The sequence below is a fragment of the Vicia villosa genome, unplaced genomic scaffold, assembly GCF_029867415.1.
Source record: "Vicia villosa cultivar HV-30 ecotype Madison, WI unplaced genomic scaffold, Vvil1.0 ctg.002553F_1_1, whole genome shotgun sequence".
Classification (NCBI taxonomy): domain Eukaryota; kingdom Viridiplantae; phylum Streptophyta; class Magnoliopsida; order Fabales; family Fabaceae; genus Vicia; species Vicia villosa.
In genome coordinates, this window is record NW_026705967.1 from 287881 (window position 1) to 309402 (window position 21522).

At 29.1% G+C, this 21522-nt stretch overlaps 1 protein-coding gene, 2 long non-coding RNA genes and 1 pseudogene across 3 annotated transcripts; 1 reads left to right on the forward strand and 3 right to left on the reverse strand.

The window, feature by feature from the left end:
• Positions 1–3324: 3324 nt before the first annotated feature.
• Positions 3325–8203, reverse strand: LOC131639203 (uncharacterized; annotated as a pseudogene).
• On the reverse strand, positions 5646–6846 carry LOC131639197 (uncharacterized). Its single transcript, XM_058909700.1, has 2 exons — positions 6014–6846; positions 5646–5870 (listed from the first exon to the last, which is right to left on the reverse strand). Exons 1-2 carry the CDS (start codon positions 6347–6349, stop codon positions 5733–5735), a joined length of 474 nt encoding a protein of 157 aa, XP_058765683.1. The 5' UTR covers positions 6350–6846; the 3' UTR covers positions 5646–5732.
• A 5799-nt stretch (positions 8204–14002) lies between the features above and the next one.
• Positions 14003–16488, forward strand: LOC131639201 (uncharacterized). The gene is made up of 3 exons (XR_009294899.1): positions 14003–14310; positions 15021–15080; positions 15326–16488. It is a non-coding gene; the product is annotated as an uncharacterized LOC131639201 (long non-coding RNA).
• Positions 16489–17961: 1473 nt separating this feature from the next.
• Positions 17962–19445, reverse strand: LOC131639198 (uncharacterized). Its single transcript, XR_009294898.1, has 3 exons — positions 18644–19445; positions 18473–18557; positions 17962–18376 (listed from the first exon to the last, which is right to left on the reverse strand). It is a non-coding gene; the product is annotated as an uncharacterized LOC131639198 (long non-coding RNA).
• Positions 19446–21522: the final 2077 nt, after the last annotated feature.

The window sequence follows — 21522 nt, forward strand, 5'->3', positions numbered from 1 at the left end:
CTCTGAGTTTCTATTAATGGAATCATGATCAATCTTTGATCAAATGATGGTTATACCCTTATTCACTTTATGTTGACCCAAAATTGAGAATTTTTGACTGTGTTTTGATCATGGTTGACTTTTAGGTCGAACCAGTTAACTGTGGGTTACCTGAATCATTGAGGGAGCAAAGCTTTGGATTTGAACTTTGAATCATTGTGAATGGAATTATGGAAGGCAAATTTTAGGTTGTGACAAATCGGAGAATATTTCAAATGACGTGTGTTGAGTTTTATATAGAGTAGACGATTAAAACCGTTCAGTATAATATGATGCCTTACACACAGATTGTCAGGTTACATATGACGGTGGGCGGGCGGATATCGAGTATGAGTTTCATGGTTGTGGGTATCTTAAGTCTCTAGTTCCTTGGTATGTGTGTTGCTGGGTTTAGTTTTGTCCTGATTGAACTTTCCTCTTTTGGGCATATGTGGCTAGTCTGAAACAATTGTCCCCAAAATCTGTTATTACACAACAATGTAACGACATTTAAAGTACTCATTTGTTGTTCACTTCGATCGTGGTCCTTATTACTGATTCCTTTCTTAAAGAAGTAAGAAGATTTAGAGATACGGAACATGTAACCTTAGGAACAATTGCATTAAATGCAAGTCTTGTCATTGAAACATTTTGCAAGATGACATGTGACTCTAGATCCTTAGGGAAGGGTGTGACTCTGCACTTTAAAGTGCCCAAGTGCCCTCAAATACCATTTAAAGGTATATCTTAAGGTATATCTCTTAAATTTATCATTTAAAAAAATAAAATACAAATACTTTAACTTTTTAACTTATTAAGTTAAATATTTAAAAAATTACCTTTGACTTTATAAAACAATATAATACCTTTCTTTTAAAAAAAATAATCCTGTAGCATTTATCTTTTATATTCTTTTTACACTTTATAGTGATTGATTTTGCTTTTTTATAAAGAGAGAAAATAACATGTTATAGGCTTTGACAAAATATTATTTTAAGTGCTCGTAAGATAATAAAAGATATGTTTGATAACGGTCTTTTAATCATGAGCTTATAACTTATAGTTTATTTATAGGCATTATTTTAAATATCGTTTTACTTTATAACTTATCTTTTAAACGCTATTTCAAATAGCGTTTTAGTTTATAGTTTTTTTTAATCTATTTTTTTAACTATAACTTAGAGTTGTCAAAATTGACTACCCAGCCTTAAACGGGCTGGTACTGGTGGTCCTTGAGCTTTTTAGGGCCGGACTAAAAAAACTCTATTGTAATATAGACCTTAAAAATGACTACTCAAGCCCGGCCCTAGAAGAATTTCGGACTATCCAGCCCTAAACAGACCTTTTTATATAAAATTAAAATAAGAAATCCATAATATTTATTATAAATAAATTAAAAAATTTAATTATTTTAAACATAATACATTTTTAAGTACTATATTATTTTTTATAAATACTATAACGTGTTTTTAAATACAATATATATATATATATATATATATATATATATATATATATATATATATATATATATATATATATATTGTATAAAATAATATTCGAAAATTTAACATAAGAGAAACTAATAGAATACGAGGAAATAATATTGATTATATTAATGTACAATATTTAAAAGAGAAATATTAAATAGAATAGAGACAAAATTTAGTAAAGTGAAAAAAAAATGTGTTGTTTTGGAGTAATACAATATAAGAATTAATATATATTTTTAAAAAAATTATAACTATGTGGGCCTAATGGAATATCCACGGTCCATATGGACTATCCCTAATGAGTAGCAGACTTTTTAGGGTCGGGCTAAAAGAGCCCATAAAACATGAGTTCTAATTTAAAAGTCCAAGCCTTATTACTTTTCAGGCTGGGCCGACCGGCCCATATGGGCCACCCTATTTTAACAGCTCTCTGTAAAACCTACTACTATTTTTTATAAATTATTTTAATTTAAAATAAAATAATTACATATTAAATGTCTTTTATGTAATTTTAATTTATCAACTAATTAAACTGCTAATTTTACCAAACACTTGAATTAACTTATTAATTATAAGTCATGAACCATCAATTATAAACTATAAGCTATAAATTATAAACTATCAATCATCCGTCATAAGTCATAAGGTATAAGCTATCAGCTAACTTATTAATAAACAGCTACTTTTACAAAATCATAATCTTATTAATTACTCCCTCTGTTTTTTATTATAAGTCATTTTTAGACTTTTCACACAGATTAAGAAAAATAATAATTGTTGTATGAAAATGAGAAATTATGAAGGTTTTTACAAAATTATCCTTCATTAATGACATGTGGAAGATAAATTTATATAATTAAAAGGGGAGAGAATAATAAATATTTAAGGATATAATAGGAAAAGTAGCATTAATTATTCATTGGAATTTTAAAACGACTTAAATTTAAATACAATTTTTTTTCTAAAACGACTTATAATAAAAAACGGAGGGAGTATACTTTTATCAAACAAAATCATAATCTTATTAATTATACATAACATTTACCTTTTATATTCTTCTATATACTTTTTAGATTTTAATGTTATTAATTTTGTCTTTAAGTTCTTAAATATGCAGCATTCATTAGTATTATATTTTCTTTAAAACAACCTTTAGTGTTAGAATGTCCTTTTAATGTTTTAAATCTAACACATGTTCACCTCTAAGTTTACTAAGGTGTTTATTTTCTTGAAAGTTGTATAATTTTTGAAGTTATAAATTGTTAGGCAAAGTTAATTTTAATATCAACTTTTATTTTATTTTTATTTTTTTAAAAATAATTTTATATATATATATATATATATATATATATATATATATATATATATATATATTAGACTTTAAAAAATTGATTTTTAAGTCTATGAAGTAAATGAGTTGGATCTAACAAATTAAATCTAATTGTTCGTGAACTTAAAATGAATTGAGTTTTAGTTTTAAAAAAGTCGTGTTTAACTCGAATCGAATTTCAAACTGAATCAATTTTTATTAAGTCGATCTGAAATAATTTTAACTTAATTCGATTCATTTTCAACCCTGCTAAACATATAAAGAGTCACCGTTCAGTATTGAGAGAAAAAAAGAAAAGAAATAAGGTTGAATAAGCAAGAAAATAAGTCAAAGATAAATGTTTACTCATAGATCTAATGAAAAAACTAATGTGCATAGAAGATACTTTATAAATAAATTGAGTAGAAAACTTTGAAAAAGAAATGAAGATCAAAACTCATATGACTCATAATTGTCAATCTAAGAGTATTAACAATAACAGTATTATTTCATCATTTTATTCCAAGGATCTACATAAATTTCAAGGAAAAATACATCACAATGAGGAGATTATTTTTCTCCATCTTGTCCCCTTTCTACAACAACCTTTTTATTCCAATCATAACAATCTAAATTATAACCATTAACTCTACATGGTCCTGATTTGTTTATCCCCCAATGACATTCTGTGTTGCAAGGAATCTCATCTCTTGCTTCTTTGTAAATATCAAAGTAGTAAAATTCATTAGGCCATGTAAACCTACAAAACCACAAGCTTTTTTCTATAATAGCCATAGGCCTAAAAGTGAAGGCATAACTTTGATTAAAATTTAGTTCTTGATATCCAGCATCATTGTTTTTGTCTTTGCAATGAACACCTAGTTTGACATCGGTTATGTTGTTGACAACATAAACAGTTACTTTAGGCTTTTCAAAGAGACTACTTTTTCCATCCTTGAACTGCAAAGTAATGAGAATAGTTAGTAACATGAAAAATGATAGCATAGATTTGGAGAGAGAAATCATCATACTTTACAAGTGATTATTTGATATATTGATAATGAAGCATATGCTTCTTGTTATATACACTGTTGAGTTGGATAAATATAATTTTTTAAAATAAAAATTACAAATGTTTATTAATTATTTGACAAAAATGGATGATTTATTATTAGTATGTTTAATAATGAATGTTTTTTATTCTCAAAGTACATATGCTTTTTGGTATCAAATATATATTTTTTGTCTTATTATTATTTTTAATATTTAATTTCATTATTGTGTATTTAATCTTTTAAGTCATTATTACAAGATATTATTTTTGAACAATTTTATTTTATTTTATGTTTCGTGAGACATTTAGCGCTATTGATGATAATTTATGATAAAGAAGGTTTAGTCAATATTAAAATTTTGAATAGAAGAATGAGTTTTTTTTTTCAAAGAAATGATAAACTTAAATGGACAAAAGCATTTTGAATGTATCAATAATAGTTTATGAAAAAGAAAGTTGAGTTAAAATTAATATTTTTTAATAAATGAGATTTGTTGAATAAAAAAAGGAAAAATAAAAGGGATGAAAAAATATAAATTCTAATCTATCAAAGTTAGCTAAAATAAAAGTTGCAACTCTCTCAAAACACTTTCAAAACATAAATTGAGAGTAAATTCCACTAAGCGTTCACTACTAGAAATACTCTGTTTTCCTGCGGATTTGAGCAAAATTTCCGCAGGAAACGTGTTTCCTGCGGATTTTCCTGCGGTTTTGGTCCCCAGCTAAAACCTTCGTGGGTAATATTTTCGGCAGGAATTTCCGCAGGAAAATCCGCAGGTAAATCCGCAGAAAAATATCCACAGCTAAATCCGCAGGAAATTCCGCTGGTAAGTCCGCAGGTAAGTCCACAGGAATGATAAATCCGCAGGTAATTTATTTCTAAATTTTAAAAAAAAAATCTAAATTATTATTTGATCCTCTATCAGTATACAAGTACATCAGATCTATATGGTTACAACTTGCTATAAATACTAGCCTTAACTGTTTTCTCCTTATTTTCAACTTCTTTAAGCAATCCAATATCAGGAACTGCAAAGTTATATAGCTGTGAAGCTCTTATCAACAATTAATTCTTTAATAATTTTATGATTCAGTCCATCGTTTACATATTTTGTTACTCATAATACATAAACATAATGGCTATGAAAACTTTTTTAACAAAATGAAAACATATTCAACTAATGAGTATAACCAATACTTATTGCCTAATAAAATCGAGATGTGTGAAAAACCCATGTCTAATCCTTGGCTGAAATCCTTTGCAATGATCAATGCTATAAAACACCACACACACACATACACACATAACAAATTGCAGAAAATTGAATTTGAAAACATGTAATTTAGGGAAAATTTCAGAACGCAAACAATATCGAAACAAAATCGAAAAAGAGTTGATAGCTAAAATTCAGTTCGATTCTGAACCAAATCGAAACAATAACCTGAATCAAAAACTGAAGCAACGTCAGAATAATATTGTTTTATCTTTTCATCATGGAAATGAATGCCTACAGTGAGTTTCAACTTGATTGAAGGTCTTTCCATTGAACACCACAAGTTTAACAACAAAATCAGTAAAAACCTCAACAATTGAATTATCTCACAAAACTAACTATAGTCCTTCTAACTATGACTGAGGATTGAACTGTTCTCTATACTTTAACAACTACTCTACTTAAATCATACTAACAGATAATCAGCAATTATTTTAACTGACTGAATTAAATAATCTGAACTAAACTTAAACAAAAGATGTTTAATACAGTAATTAACTTTTCCTTTAATTGCTTTTCTCTCAACTTTAACAATCTTTTCTTTTTCTCATAATTCCTTTACCAATTACTATTAAATTCCATTACTAAAAACTAAGATAGAGATGGAAATGAACCTCAACCAATGCAGCTTCCTTCCTTGACAAAGATCCAACAATAGAAGGAGAAAGACCAACATCCTTCGCTCCAGCAATTAACGCAGCTTCTGTCCATCCCAGCTTCATCTGAAAATCCATAATTTGCAGAAATGAAACAATCAAGATGCAGAAAAATGGAATAATCATTAAATTGAAAATGGAATAATCAAGATGCAGAAAAATGAAGATTAAATCGAAAAGAATAAGAGAAATAGAATCGACGCACTAACCACATGAGTGAGTGAGGCGTGAAGCAAACGAGCATGTTCGTCCTCGTACTTGGCTCTCGATTTCGAACTCTCGCGCCGTGAATCTTCATCTGATGATGATGATGATGATGATGATGATGATGATGTTGAAGAAGTGGAATCATAGAAGCTAGGGTTTTCGATGGTGGAAACGGGTATTGCGTCATGGATAGAGTGTGGATTAGAAAAAGGTTGATTCTCCGTCGTGGAACAGCGGGAAGAGGTTATCAATGCAAGTTTAACAACAACAAAATCAGTAAAAACCTCAACAATCGAAATAGCAGCTGCAATATCTTGGTGTAGCACTTGCATCAACATTTGTTACAAGATTAAAAATGGCAATTAGAGAAACCATATAAGTGTTGAAAAAGTTGCTGACATGTTTACCGAATCTTTATTGGGTCCTAGGATAGCTTTCATATGTAATAAGTTGGATGCATCTAATATCTATGCATCAAGTTAAGGGGGAATGATGATTATGATTATGCCGTTATTCGTTCATCTTCATTAGCCTCTCATAGTTCCCTTGGCTTGGATGCCAATTTGATTCTGATATTATGGAATCATGTTTCTCTTGTATGTATACTTATAAATCTCTTGTGAATATGATTAACTGAAATCTCTAAAGATGTCTTTACTTCATCTTTGTATCATATTATGTGAACATTTGACCACTCACCATGGTATCATTCAGGAACTGCCAAACAGTTAAGAGTAACATTAAACTACAAATTAAGTACATTCATTAATTTACAAAACCAACTCATAAATCAAACTTTTTAAATTTATTATAGACAACTGAGTAATAACTACCTGTAAGTTGTAACTAGATGGTGAAGAAAAATAGAGAGCTCTAGCCTAGAGAGTCCTACCCCTGGACATAATCTTTGTCCACCACCAAATGGTGTAAAACAGTAGCTTCTAGTCCCAGCTTCAATTTTCGGCACTAAAAAATATATAGCTTTTACGATTTTTTAATAAAGTCGTGTTTTTAAATTGCGGGCGAATATTAATTTTTTCCAGATATTTATTTACCACAAACATGGCAATTTGAATAGCAGAGCCCAAAGTAACACTGTTAGGGACCAAATATGTATGTGTAAGCCAATTGGGCTTATTGTTAGGGACCAAATATGTATGTGTAAGCCCAATTGGCTTAGGCCCATTTGTAGTAATCCAAAGTAGAGAATTAGAGGGGTTATAAAGAGGGCAGAAAGGAAGAGTGGAGGTATCAGGGAGAAATCATTTGTTTTAGTTATGGACAGAGAATATTGTTCTCTGTAGGAGCTTGGCTCTGGGGTAGATTGGGATTCTTCCCTTTCTGCATTTAATATTGCTTCATTAATCAAAATCAGTTTATTTCCTAAAGTTTTACCGCTTTGTTTCTTTAATTTCTGTTTCGGAATTTCGGGATCCTATCAATGGTCCGACCTACCGGATTCGACGAGGAGCCAGTGATGTCGACAAAGGTGGTTCCTAGATTCGACGGAACGGGAGATGGTTATTGGTGGCTGATCCAGTTAGATCGATATTTTGAGGCCAATACTTGGCTTGGTGAAGGAAGAAAGGTGGGATGGGTTACTGCATTTGGGTTGAGTGGGGATGCTTTTACCTGGTGGCTCTCTTGGAAGAAAGGTAAACAGGATGTCACATGGAAGACTTTTGAAAAGGCTTTTATTATGAAATTCATCCCAGATCTGTGGGAGATGATGGAAGTTGCAGAAGTTAAGAAGGAAGAAAGCCATGGATACATTCTGAATGAGACGGTAGACAATGATGCAAAGTCAAAGGATGGCGATAATGTATCGGTTCTAGAGGTGATGAACAATACTGGAGAAGTTACGTCTAGCGATGTATTACGACCAAGGTTAACACCTCAGCCAGAAAAGATCGCGGAAATGAAAGAAGTGAAGGAGGTACAAAGAGGAACAAATCAGGTGTTTAAGTTTGGGCCACATCCGTCGCCGACACCGCCGGACTTGGATTCACCGATGAAGACTTTACTCGAACCAAAGCCACCTGATCTACTCTCCCGGGAATTACGTCCGTCAGAATCACCGGATTCTAGCCCAAAAGTGGTTGACCAAGCATCGTTACTTTTAGGGCAGCAAAAGCCATTCGAATTGCTGGATATTGGACAACTCAATGCGACTTTTCCACGACCGAATCCATCACCGAAGCCGCCAGATGCGCCGATTCTGATTGGAGGTATATGTGCGACAATCCTTCCTCAATCGAAACCTTCAATCATTATTCGCCGGGTAGTAACAAGGATGAAGAACGAGTTAGAATGGGTGTGTGTGATAGAAGATCCGACCCGAATGAAAGAGGGTGATAAAAGGGCAAACTTGTCTTTATGTAAGTTGGGTGAATTCTTTAACCAAATGGGTCTGGCCCAAGTTATTGATAGTTATCAGGTTAAAGAAAAACGGATTTGTAGTATGTGGGACCCAACCCAAGACAGACCACTTGAAAATTGGGAAAAAAAATTGTGTTGACCAAATATATTATGTGTTCCCATCGCCCCTCCTAACTAGAGCCTTTAAAGAAGTATTGCATTTCAACACTATTGAAGACTATGAAGAGAGTAGTATATTTCAAAGTATAGAAGGTAAATTACCACACCTTTCACTACTAGTAGTTGAGAAAGATGTCAATGAACCAAGTGCCTCACAAATGTTTACATATGCTATTACCAAGTGGGTATATAAAGATGTTAAGGTTCTAAGTGCTTTACAGATGTCTACCTATGCTACTGCCAAGTGGGTACATACCTTGGATGGTTCATGGCATTTTTTGCTCCCATCATTGCATGGTAATTCCCAATTTCAGTATAGAAAATTTGAGAAGGCAATGAAGCAATCCTCCACGTATGTTTTGTTCACTCAATATCTCTCAATTTTTCAGTGGCTACTTGATAGACTTAAAAGTTTTATTTCCTACTTTATGGATATGGAAATATATCATGTAACCAATGAAAGTTTATTCCAATACACAAATGATCACAGTGCACACCTGGAGTCCATGATAAATGAGTATATGTGCTCTTCCTTCACTGCCATTAACGTGGTTAGGGCTGCAACTTTTGTTTTGTTGCTTGAAAATTCTATAACAAATGGTGTTGCCATGATGCTGGAGAGTATCGGAGATGCAACACTAGTTAGGCTGGAAGCATCAAATAAGCTTGTTATTCAAGTGGATCGAGTTGTTGTAATGGATGAGGGTCTGTTTACTCAGCAAGTTGAAAAAAGTAGCAGGCTGCATTGCAAATGTAGAGAGGAAGAAATTGTTTGGGTGGTTCAAAGAGTTGAAACTGGATCATCAACCTCCAAACAGTGGGACCCAGGTGGAAGGACCCTAATTTTCAACTACTGTACAAGGAGAGTTTTTAGAATAACTGCCATGGGTCAATTATTAGTTCAGTGGAAAAGAAGTTTTTTCAGGATTGGTTCAATGTCCCCACCATTCACATCAATCATATGTGTTTTCTTAAACCCACCATTGGAGAATGTATTTATGGGGAAGCACCAGATTTTACAATATGGAAGTTGGAATGGCAGTAACAACTCATTGCAATTTTTATTGTGTTGTACACGTATAGGGTCTATGGAAGTTGTTCATGCCCAAACCACACAAGGATCAACTACTATGAGTGTACAAATGTGTCAGCACCAACAAGGGAGGAAGCCTCTAGTGGAAAAGCAGAGTTTATCAAGCAAACAAAACGTCTATTCAATACTGCAGGTTGTAACAAGGCAGCATCTATTAGAAAGTGAATTCTTTTTTCTCGGCCTTGAGGACAAGGCACATTTTAAGGGGGTGGTATTGTTAGGGACCAAATATGTATGTGTAAGCCCAATTGGCTTAGGCCCATTTGTAGTAATCCAAAGTAGAGAATTAGAGGGGTTATAAAGAGGGCAGAAAGGAAGAGTGGAGGTATCAGGGAGAAATCATTTGTTTTAGTTATGGACAGAGAATATTGTTCTCTGTAGGAGCTTGGCTCTGGGGTAGATTGGGATTCTTCCCTTTCTGCATTTAATATTGCTTCATTAATCAAAATCAGTTTATTTCCTAAAGTTTTACCGCTTTGTTTCTTTAATTTCTGTTTCGGAATTTCGGGATCCTATCAAACACCTAAGGAAATGTCGTGTAGTTATGAAATTAATTCAGCTTCACTTGAATAATATTTTTTTTCTTTCAATTCATCAACTTTATAGCTTAGAAAATATGAATTTAATTATATCTTAAGATGAAAGGATTAAGTATGGAATTGAGTAACACTATAATATAAATTCTTACCAACTATAGGTAGCAAGATTATGCTGAGGAAGCTCACAGATAAACCCCATGAATCTGATGCATCCTGTTAAGAATAGTTTATGAGACGCCTATAAGTTGTTTTAAGTGTATTATAGTAAAATCTCTCTATAATCTTAGCAAAACGATTTATAACTAATATAAAAACAGTTTAAACACATTTTATATTTGAGTATAGAACCTTGTTTGGTAAATATTTTAACTAACCATTTAAAGCATAACTTCTTATTATATAAGTGTTTATGTATAAGTTACTTCTTCAACAAAAGATAAAATAACCAAACTGTTTTTGTATAAGCTATAAATTGTTTTTTTAAGCTATCATGAAGAGCTTATAAAAATAAGCTGAAAACAGCATGTTGACATATTGTAAGCTCTACCAAACAACCTTACAATAAGTCAATCCAAACATGCTCCTGACTTATGCATAACTGCTTATGTGATAATTAGTCATCCAATAAGTGCTTAATTGAGTTGTTTGTTCAAAAGAATTCCAAATTAGATCTAAACAATTTAGTTGAGTTACCTCAATTGTATCCACCACATATTCAGACAATATAGCAATGAGCACAGTCATTCCAGCCAACCAAGCAAATCCACTCCAAAATCCAATCACAACCACTTCTGCTTCATTGTAACTCACCGTATAAATAAGGTTCCCAACTGATCGGCTGCATCCGTCGGTAACACCGGCCTTAAAACAGCAAAGAAACACAAAAAATAATAAAAAGTTTGAAAGAGAGCTCAAAATTAGAAAGAAAAAAGAATATAGAATGAAATGAATACCTCGTGGATAACAGCAGTGAGATTGGTAGTGACTTTGTTGTTGGCGATGGTGTTCCGAGCTGTGCGTTCGTCTAAGCCGATCTTCAGAAAGAGATCGAGAGACTTCTCCTTCTCCACAAATCAAATTCCTCTCTCACCGCTAACTTCGCCACAAAAGCTGAAACAAGAGAAGCAATATTTCAATTTTCGACAAATAAAAAAAATAATCCAAGGAATGAAAATGTTGAGAGCGGAAGAAGAAGACTGACGAATTCGGTTGGCACATTTCATCGAACACCTTGCGAGCGAGGACAAATTCTGCATTTTTCTTCATTTCAACCGGTAAGCTCTCATCCAATTTAGCTTTATTATGTTGTATACTCACTTTAATTTTAATTCAAACCAACAACTGCATCGTCGAATCACAATCAAACTGTAGTAGAACCCGTAATTGAGTCGAAACCGTAAAAATGCAAGAATTCAAAACGCTACCAATTCTGAACAGAAAGTAAATCAAATTCTAAACTGAAAAAAAGATTTGAATTAGAAACAAACCTGTTTGTCTCTTTTAGGGCTCCCTGGAGTTTTTGGAAAAAGCCCTCAGCGTTATTGTTTGTCTCTTTTCCACTTCCTTTCCTTAGATTTTTTTTTGTTTTAATTTAAATTTAAATTAAGAGGCCATATTTTAAAAGAGAAATTAGTAAATGATAGATAATTTTTGTTTTAGAGAAATATCAATTGAAGGTATTGTTTTAGTGGTAGAAAATTGTTTTAAATTGAAATATATTACTAAAATTATATTAAATAATATAATATTCTAATATATTATTAATTCACGTTAATATATATAGCTGGCAGAATACATAGTTGTCATTAGTTGATAGTGTAAAAATAATTGACAATTTCAATGCACCATCCATTTTCTCATACATATATATATATATATATATATATATTTAAATTTTTTAATTAATACCGACGAAGTTTTTTTTTAAATGGGTGTTTCCGAAGATGCATCTACGGAAGTTGGAGGCATAAATGAAATTTTGTTTGGTGTCTAAAAGATCTATGGGATGCATTGAGAAATGGTCAACCATGTTTGGGGGTGTTTTTCACGTAGTCGCTATTCCATATGGCGCCACCTTCTTTGTAAAAAAAAAAATTAGTTACCTGCGGTAAAATATTTTAATGTCCGATCAGCAAGTAAATTCGCAGGTAAATCTGTAAGTAACAATAAATTCTATTGAAATTTTTTTTGAAAAAAAAATAGGAGGTGCAGTATAGAATGGCCAAACATGATTATTGCGGTAATATTTTTGAAACATGAGTTACTTATAGATTTTTAAAAAAAAATTGGTTATTATAAAAAATCTACAATACCCATTCTCAAAATTTTCAATACCTTTTATTAATTTTATTTTTCAAATTTTTTATACCTTTTACTTCATTAAAAAATTAAAATGAAAATTTAAAAATAACACAATTCACATTAAAACATTAATTAATATAATAATATTAAATAATTAATCATTAAATATAATAATTAATTATTTAAAAAAATTTAGACAAAAATTACTATAATTTTAAGAAAATAGATAAATTTGCAGCAAAATCCGCAGGAAACTTTCCTGCGGAATTACCTGCGGATTCTGTATTATAGTTTGGTCTTAATAAAATAATATACCTGTGGATTTTGCATTAGAGTTTCATTTTCTATTTGAAATATTCAAATCGCAGCAAAATCCGCAGGTATTCCTGCGGAATTTTCTGCCAATTCTTAATCCGCAGGGAAATTTACTTTGTTTAAGAAAATCCCAGGAAAATCCGCAGGTAAACCTGCGGATTATTTTCCGCAGCAAATTCCGCAGGTAATACGTGTATTTCTAATAATGGTTATAATTATAAAAAAAAATTACACCGCATTGACTAATATCACCACATGCATTTTTTTATATGAAAATGTAAAATATTTTGAAACTAAAAGAACATAAAATGTGTAAAATATTTTCCAATTTAATAAATAGATGTTAAAGGATAATATTTAAATTAGAAAATTTATGAATGACTAATGACCAACATTGAGTCACTTTTAAGAAGATTTTTTTTCTTAATTCTTCTGTTAACCTATTCAATATTACGCAGCATTCCATGCAATTCATCTTTAAAAAAAAAACTGCAAACTTCAATCTTAATAAAAAAAATTCAATAATATTCTTAAAGTTATTCCTAAATATGCTATCACAAGTTCTATTGAAACTTATTTGTGCTTCGGTTAATCCAATCATGACTATAAAAATACTGATTAATTTTATATAATTCTAGATGTAAGAGGAGATTAAAATTTAACGTCACTTTTTTCATCTTTATTAGTTAACTAATTAAAATTTTGAATAAAAAGGTTAAAGTGTTTCTTTTAAATAAAATGAAAGTAAAATATTTTTTATATATGGAAATCAATTGTTTTGTTAAAACTTTTACTACTAAAAAATGGTAATCAATTGTTTTGTTGTTCCTACAGTAGTTAAAATGCCAAATAGTTACATAAATTAATGGATGAAAATAGAGAGAAAAAATAAATTTTAGGTATGAAAATAATTTTAAAAGAAATTTTAATTAATCATAATTAAGAGATAAGATGTTTTAGTAATAAACTGAGAACACACCTTCATAAAAATGAATAAGTGTGTTATAGCATTTCCCATATATATATATATATACTACAAAAAAATTAGAGATTTACGACACATAAGTCGCGACAGTTAGATGATAACCGCCCTCTTTCTCCAATCGCGACAGTACCCACGTCGGTTTTGGACAACTGTCGTTTAATTTAAAAAAAAAATAATAAAAGTCGCGACAGTTAGTCTCTCAACCGCCCTAAACTCTATATTGCGACGGTTATCTCACCTGCCGCACCTCGCATATTTAAATTCATAACAATCACTTCACGTTCCTACCCCTAAATCCATCCTTAAATGCAATAACAATGTAAACGAAATTTTACGACTGTTGCTCCACCCGCCGCCACCCAAATATAAAGTTGGCTACCTTCCCCCTAAATTCTAAAGCGCGAATATCAAAGGGTTTTTTTTATTAATTTTTCTCTTCTTCTTCCTCTATCATCTTCAACCGACCATCAAACATGAATATATCCTATCAATGAGTTTACTCATTCTGCTACCTTAAACGACTAACTTGTAAGTGTTCGATTTTGTTTTCATTTCCCTTTCTACTATGTAACAATTCTGATTGTTATTAGTTTGTTTTTTGTTAGTATTTTAGGGTTTTGAACTCTGTTTGTGCTAAATTCTTGAATTTCTACTATGAATGATAGTATTTTAGGGTTTAGAATATGATACTTGGGGAAAGAATGGGAAGATTTACGATAACACCATTGTTGTTATGGATTTGAGAGTGAAAAATGAGTTTTTGAGAAATTGAGATTTCAAATTTCAAATTAGAGAGAGTGGGTTGATTATGAAGTGGGTTTGAATAAAGTTTGAATCTTTCCTTGATTTGGGATGATACTCAACTCAGACATTTGAACAAATAGATACTGAGCACATTGAAAGGGTTATTAAGAGGAGGATTAAGTAAAGATTATAAAAAAAATCAGATTTTTTTGTTGGGTGTTTAAATAGTATGAGTGTGGAAGCAATCAAATATCTATAGTTCTGTTATAGATGATATTTATCCTATGGTTCTGTTATAGATGATGAAACAGACGTGCCCTACCATTTGGTTTCTTTCAAATCTCTCAATTTTGTCTTGTTTTTTTGCCATTCATGTATATTTGTCCATGGTGTCTGATATGTCCATCTTTTATTCTTGTTGAATTGACTAGGTAGGACTTGTTTTGATTCCATTTTAGTCATGTTGAATTGACAATAACTCTTCTCTATTGTAGTTTTATTAAGAAACTTCTCAAGTGCGACGAGTATTTGATTCTCCGATTTTCTACATTAAGGTGTGTAATTCTGGCCATTAAACTAGTGAGTGTCATTCAGTTTTTATTTTGCTGGTACAGAGGCTGTTTTAGAGTTGGTGTGTTGTGCTTTTTGCGACAATGTCTTGTGCTTTTTGCGGCAATGTCTTGTGGTCTGGTGTGTTGTGCTTTTTCTACATTGCATACTTTCATAAAACTGAAACACAGTGGGTGGATATGGTAAAGTGCATGTGTCTTGTCCTGATTCGTAGATGTATGTTGAACAGATTACGCAAAGGCAAAAGCCTGGTTTTGGATTCCACCACCATCCTTGCAAACGCTCCTGAGGTAAGTAACTCATAACTATTATCTTTTTGATCAATTTGGAATTTATTTTTATTATTATTATTGTAATTGTAACCTTAACTAATGAATGCTAAGTTAAGGTTCTTAATTGATAATGCTTAATGTAATTGTAACCTTAACTAATGAATGCTAAGTTAATTAGGTTCTTAATTGATAATTCTTAATGTCATGTTTCTTCAAAATCATAGGTTTAAAATGGTTGCATCCACTGCCATGACTACTTTGTAATGTCCATTCAATAACATGTTTTGAGATTTTGTTTGAGAAAACATGTCACTGGTTGCCAATGTCATTCCCCGGCAGAATATTCTGCATACCAAGAAATTATATTGCATGGTTGTTTTAGTTAGAAGACATATTAGTGAAAATGTTCATTTCATCCATTCCATATAATTTTCTTGTAGTATAATAACTTGATTCAAAAGTAAAGATGTGGACAAATGTGGAAGTAGCAGGGCAATATGTGCAGTTGAAATTTTAATTGAATTATAAGAGAAAAGGCATTCTTCTAATAAAACACAGTTAGATTATAACCAGATGATAATGTTAAATCCTTTATGAGTATTGACATTTATAAAAAAGAAAACTAATCACCCTATTTATAAGTGTAGTCATTTTGATTGACTCTCTAAGAAGTGAATAATTTAAAATGGTCTAAAGGATTCAAAGACTCTAACCATCTTAAATTTCAAATGCTAAAGGATTTGGATACTGATGACTTTCTTTGAAGTTTGAGAAGTCTTCACAATTGCTTAAATTATAATAATTGCTTATTTTAGTGTGCTAAGGTTTATTTAATAGGTTGGTTGGATAGTTGTTAGAATTGATAGCTCTTACCAAGCACATCAGTGGATAATGAATAATAACTCATATTTATACCACATGGTCACATTGATTAAGAGAGGCTAGCTGCATGTGCTACGTTAATTTTTTTTTTGAATGAAACATGAATTGCTTGCTATTTTATATGTATAGAGAAAGTCAACAATTAAGAAGATAATTACTTATAGTTAGATAACATATAAATATGTATAAATGTTTATATTTATATAACTTATAAATACCAAAGTTCTCAGTTCTCATAATAACCAAAGTTCTCATTTGATATATATATATATATATATATATATATATATATATATATATATATATATATATATATATATATATATATATATATATATATATATATATATATATATATACTAGTACTTAGACCCGTGCGAGGCACGGGTTAAATATTTTCTAAGTAAAAAAATATATTTTAAAACACGTTTAATTTAGAAGTATTACTTATAATAACATTACAATTGTATAGATAAAATGTCATTGTTATTAATAGTATATATGACATTTACAAAACTATCAACTTTTTAACGTTCCATTATTTTATTTTTACTATTTTTAATTATATCATAGCAACTTAACAAAGACATTGAAAAATAGATCTTTTCTACCAACTATTTTTTTAAAATTATTTCATTTTTTAACTGTAATATAAACATCTTATATACGAAAGATCTCTATAAATTATAATTTTGATACAAAATAATAAACATCTTTTATATGAAAGATCTCTATAAATTATAATTTTGATACAAAATAATAAACATCTTTTATATGAAAGATCTCTATAAATTATAATTTTGATACAAAATAATTATATATAAAAAAAGAATTTTAAGTGCAAATAGTGTTAACAAAATATATCCATTATACGTCAAATAAACATTTTCTATTTTAATTCTCTAATTTATGTCTAATATCCTAATGACGGGTAAATTAATGAAGTGTGTTAACCAGAAAATCATAAACATACTTGAGGAATTAAGGTCAATTGATCTATGTTGAATTTTACATATGAAAATAAAAGACAGTATCGAATTAAATATATATGTATGTCGTGTATTTGACTCAACATGTTTCAAAAAAACAATTAATCTTTGTTATAAAAATAGATTGAATACAAACATGTCTTTAATAACAAAATAATTATGTACAATATTAAGCGAAACTGATAGATAAAGAAAAAAAACTAAATAACCTAAACAAATAAAAAGAACAGAATTCCACTAATAAAGATATGATTACTAAATTACTTTTTATTTAAAAAAAAACAACCAAATCAAGATATTAAGCAAAACTGATAGATAAAGAAAAAAAACTAAATAACCTAAAAAAAAAAGGAACAAAGAAGCGTTCCACTAATAAAGATCTGATTACTAAATTATTTATAATTTAAAAAAAAACAAACAATCAAATCAAGAGCCAAGTTATTTTATTAAAGGAAAGAAATAATAATAACGAAATGAAAATTTAGATTCAGATATTTAAAATGACATATCAGTTATTTTATTAAAGGAAAGAAATAATAATAGCTAAATAAAAGAAAAGAGAAAAAATATTCAGCATGAAAATTTTAAATTCATATATTTAAAATGGCATATCATTAAGGCCGATAAAATGAACAATTAATATTAAATATAAAATATTGAAAATGACATTAACAATATTATTAAATATAGAATTAGAAAACTGAGAAAAAAATTAAAGCACCTAAAACATGTGAACAGTATTCTTTAAATATATTCAACAAAAAATTTAACTTTACATAGCATAATACATTTTTAAAATAAAAAATAATAGAAAATACTCTAGTTACTCACTAACCACTCATTTTGTTCCCCTGCCTCATGGAATCACCATCATATTGAATTAAAATTAAGTTCAGACATCAGACTGAATTGAATAAAATTAAGTTCAGACATTATGATAATACTGTAACTCACATCACATGACATTGCAAATATTATGATTCTCATCACTGGAAAATTTGTGGGGGTTGAGTATGCATATGAATATGTAACAGATTTCGGTAAACTTCTCTGTCAAATTCTCAACCAACTTTTTCACATCTATTATACCTTTTAGTATCCTTCTTCATTTCTTTTTATCAATAGTCAATTCAACTACTGCTACATTCAGAAAAAAAAAATAACATTTCTTCAAATCAAAATTATCAAATCATATAAGAACAAAAAAATATAACCAAGATAAAAAACACTCACCTTAGATTTTCAACACATTCTTGCCAATTTTTTAAATGCGTCCTTGGCAGTGCAACAACATTTTCAACACAGAAGTAGTAAGCGACTGTGACATTGTACATAAATTAATTTAGAATCACAAAAATGACAGTTACATGTAAAGTAAATGATTGATGAAAACAAAAAAATAACCTCTATATCACTGGTTTTTTTCTCATCCTTTTTCTCCTCACTAGATTTCTGCTTTCAACGTCTCCACACCTTGAAAATATATAAAAATCTCAGATCAAGTTTTGTCTCTGTGGTAGTAGAAAAAACAGAGTATAAGGAAAAAAATGAAACCTCTGTCATGTATAAAGAAACATAAACATAAGAAGTAATTAAAAATATATGGAAAAAATTAGGTAACACAATACATGATTCAAAATATCATCAACCACAATGAAGAATTAAGTTACAAAGATCAGCAGAAGTTGTAGCAAATAAAAAATAAAAAATTCTAACAGAATTGACAAATTTTATACAAAACCCTAAAATTCAAAAATCTAAAATACAAAGTAATCATAGAGAATTAAAAAGGGGATTACTTTGTAAATCTAAAACCCTAAAATCTTTTCATTGCAAATCTACCCCGATATAAAATGAAATGAAATAATCTCTTTATCAATTATAATCAATGGAGCAACAACACCGGTTGATGATGATGATGAGATGAATCAGGTCCTCTGGGAGCCATTCGAAAAACCTGATTCTATAAATATACCCTTTTGTAACAAATCAAAATCTGTGTGAAATTGGAGAAGAAATTGGTACAATTTATATTATTGAATTCATCCGGAATCAGCATAAATCAACAAAAAATTCAATTTAATTATCTAGAAAATTGATGATGAGATGAATTGGGACTCGTAGAAGAAAAATCATTGATGACATTGGAAGTTGGAAGTAGTGAAGTTGTATTGTTTATGGATAGAATTTAATAGCTTTTAACGAATGCCGATATTGGAAGCGAAAAGACGGTTCAAATTTCGTTTTATATTTTCAAGGCTCGATAAAGCATGGTTTGTTATTATAATTAGGCACAACTACTAATATTATAAATAAGAAATAAATATTTACAATTAAATATTTGGTTCCTATTTGCAAAGCCCAAATGATGTTATCATAGTAATTTGTTCCGAGAATATAAAAATTCCAAAACCCAAGTGATATCTTATTAGCCATATATATTTCCAAGAAAACTAAACATTTATAATTATTATAATTATTCCGAAAAAAAAAACAATATATATAAATGGTAATGTTACTAAAAGTAGAAATTTTATAAATAGTAAGAACTCTAAATTTGCGCCACTTGTCAAAAGTTTCCAAAGAACTCCTTTAAAAATATTATATTCTATGATATATATATATATATATATATATATATATATATATATATATATATATATATATATATATATATATATATATATATATATATATATATCAAATGAGAACTTTGGTTATTATGAGAACTGAGAACTTTTAATAACAAACATACGATTTAAAATCAATGCCTCAGGTTTCACTCAAATTTTAAGAGACAATAATTAATAGATAGATTCTGGTTTAAATACATATCACATAAATGCAGATCTGAGCATTGATTTTAAATTGTATAGTTGTTATTAATAAAGTTTTCATAATAACCAAAGTTTTCATTTGATACGTCCCTTATATATATATATATATATATATATATATATATATATATATATATATATATATATATATATATATATATATATATATATATATATATATATATATATGAGAATATATATATATGAGAATGACATTTTTATGTGATAACATGAGAATGAATCTAAACTATTAGATTTTAAAATAAATGGTGGACATTATGTGACAATATTTTTTTCTCTCTCCTCTATTATTAAAATAAATGATGGAGGAGAGAGAAAAAAACAATGACACATAATCTCCACAATTTATTTTAAAATCTAAGGGTTCAGATTCATTCTCACATTCTCATGTAACTTACTCATTCTCATAAGATATGTTATATATATATATATATATATATATATATATATATATATATATATATATATATATATATATATATATATATATATATATATATATATATATATATATATATATATATATATATATATATATAGGGGACGACTCAAGTGAGAACACTTGGTTAATATAAGAAATGAGAACAATTAATCTTAACCATTAAATTTCGATTCATTGAAATTAATGAACAAGATTGATTTCTCTTTTCATAGTTCTTTTTATTAGTAATGTATATAATCTTCAAAAAAATTAATTCATATTTATATTTTAAGAAACAAAATATTAATTTATTTCTTTTTGGAAATAATAAAAATTGATAGAAAATAATTTTTCAAAGATGATACATTTTATTTAATAATTAACCTTTATATTAATTATATTAACTATTTAATTTTTAAAATAATTAACGTTAAATATTTTCATTGTTTTTAACGTTACATATTATCATTAACGTTAAATATTCTCATTGTTTTTAAAAATTAAATAGTTTATATAATTAAATATTAATGTTAATGATTTATATATAAGGGTTAATACCTATTTTCACCCCTGTCATATGGAGTTGGTTTGAAAAATTCCGCTGCCAAAATAAAAGTTGCAAGAATTCCCCTAACATTTGAAGATTCTTTCGTTTTAAACCTTGTAAAATATTTATTTTTAAAACCAACTTTGCCATTTGAAGATTCGGTCATTTTGAACCCTATAATCTTGTAGATTATGTCATTTTAAACCCTCTGGAATATGACGGGCAAGGTTGGTTTTATTAAAAAAATAATAATTTACAGGGTTTAAAATGATAGAGTCCTTCAAGTGGCAAGGTTGGTTTCAATAATAAAATTTTTACAAGGTTTAAAATGAGAGAATCTTCAAATGTTAGGGGAATTCTTGCAATTTTTTTGGCAGGGGAGTTTTTCGAACCAACCCCATATGGCAGAGGTGAAAATAGGTATTAACCCTATATATAATTATATTAATTGTTTTTT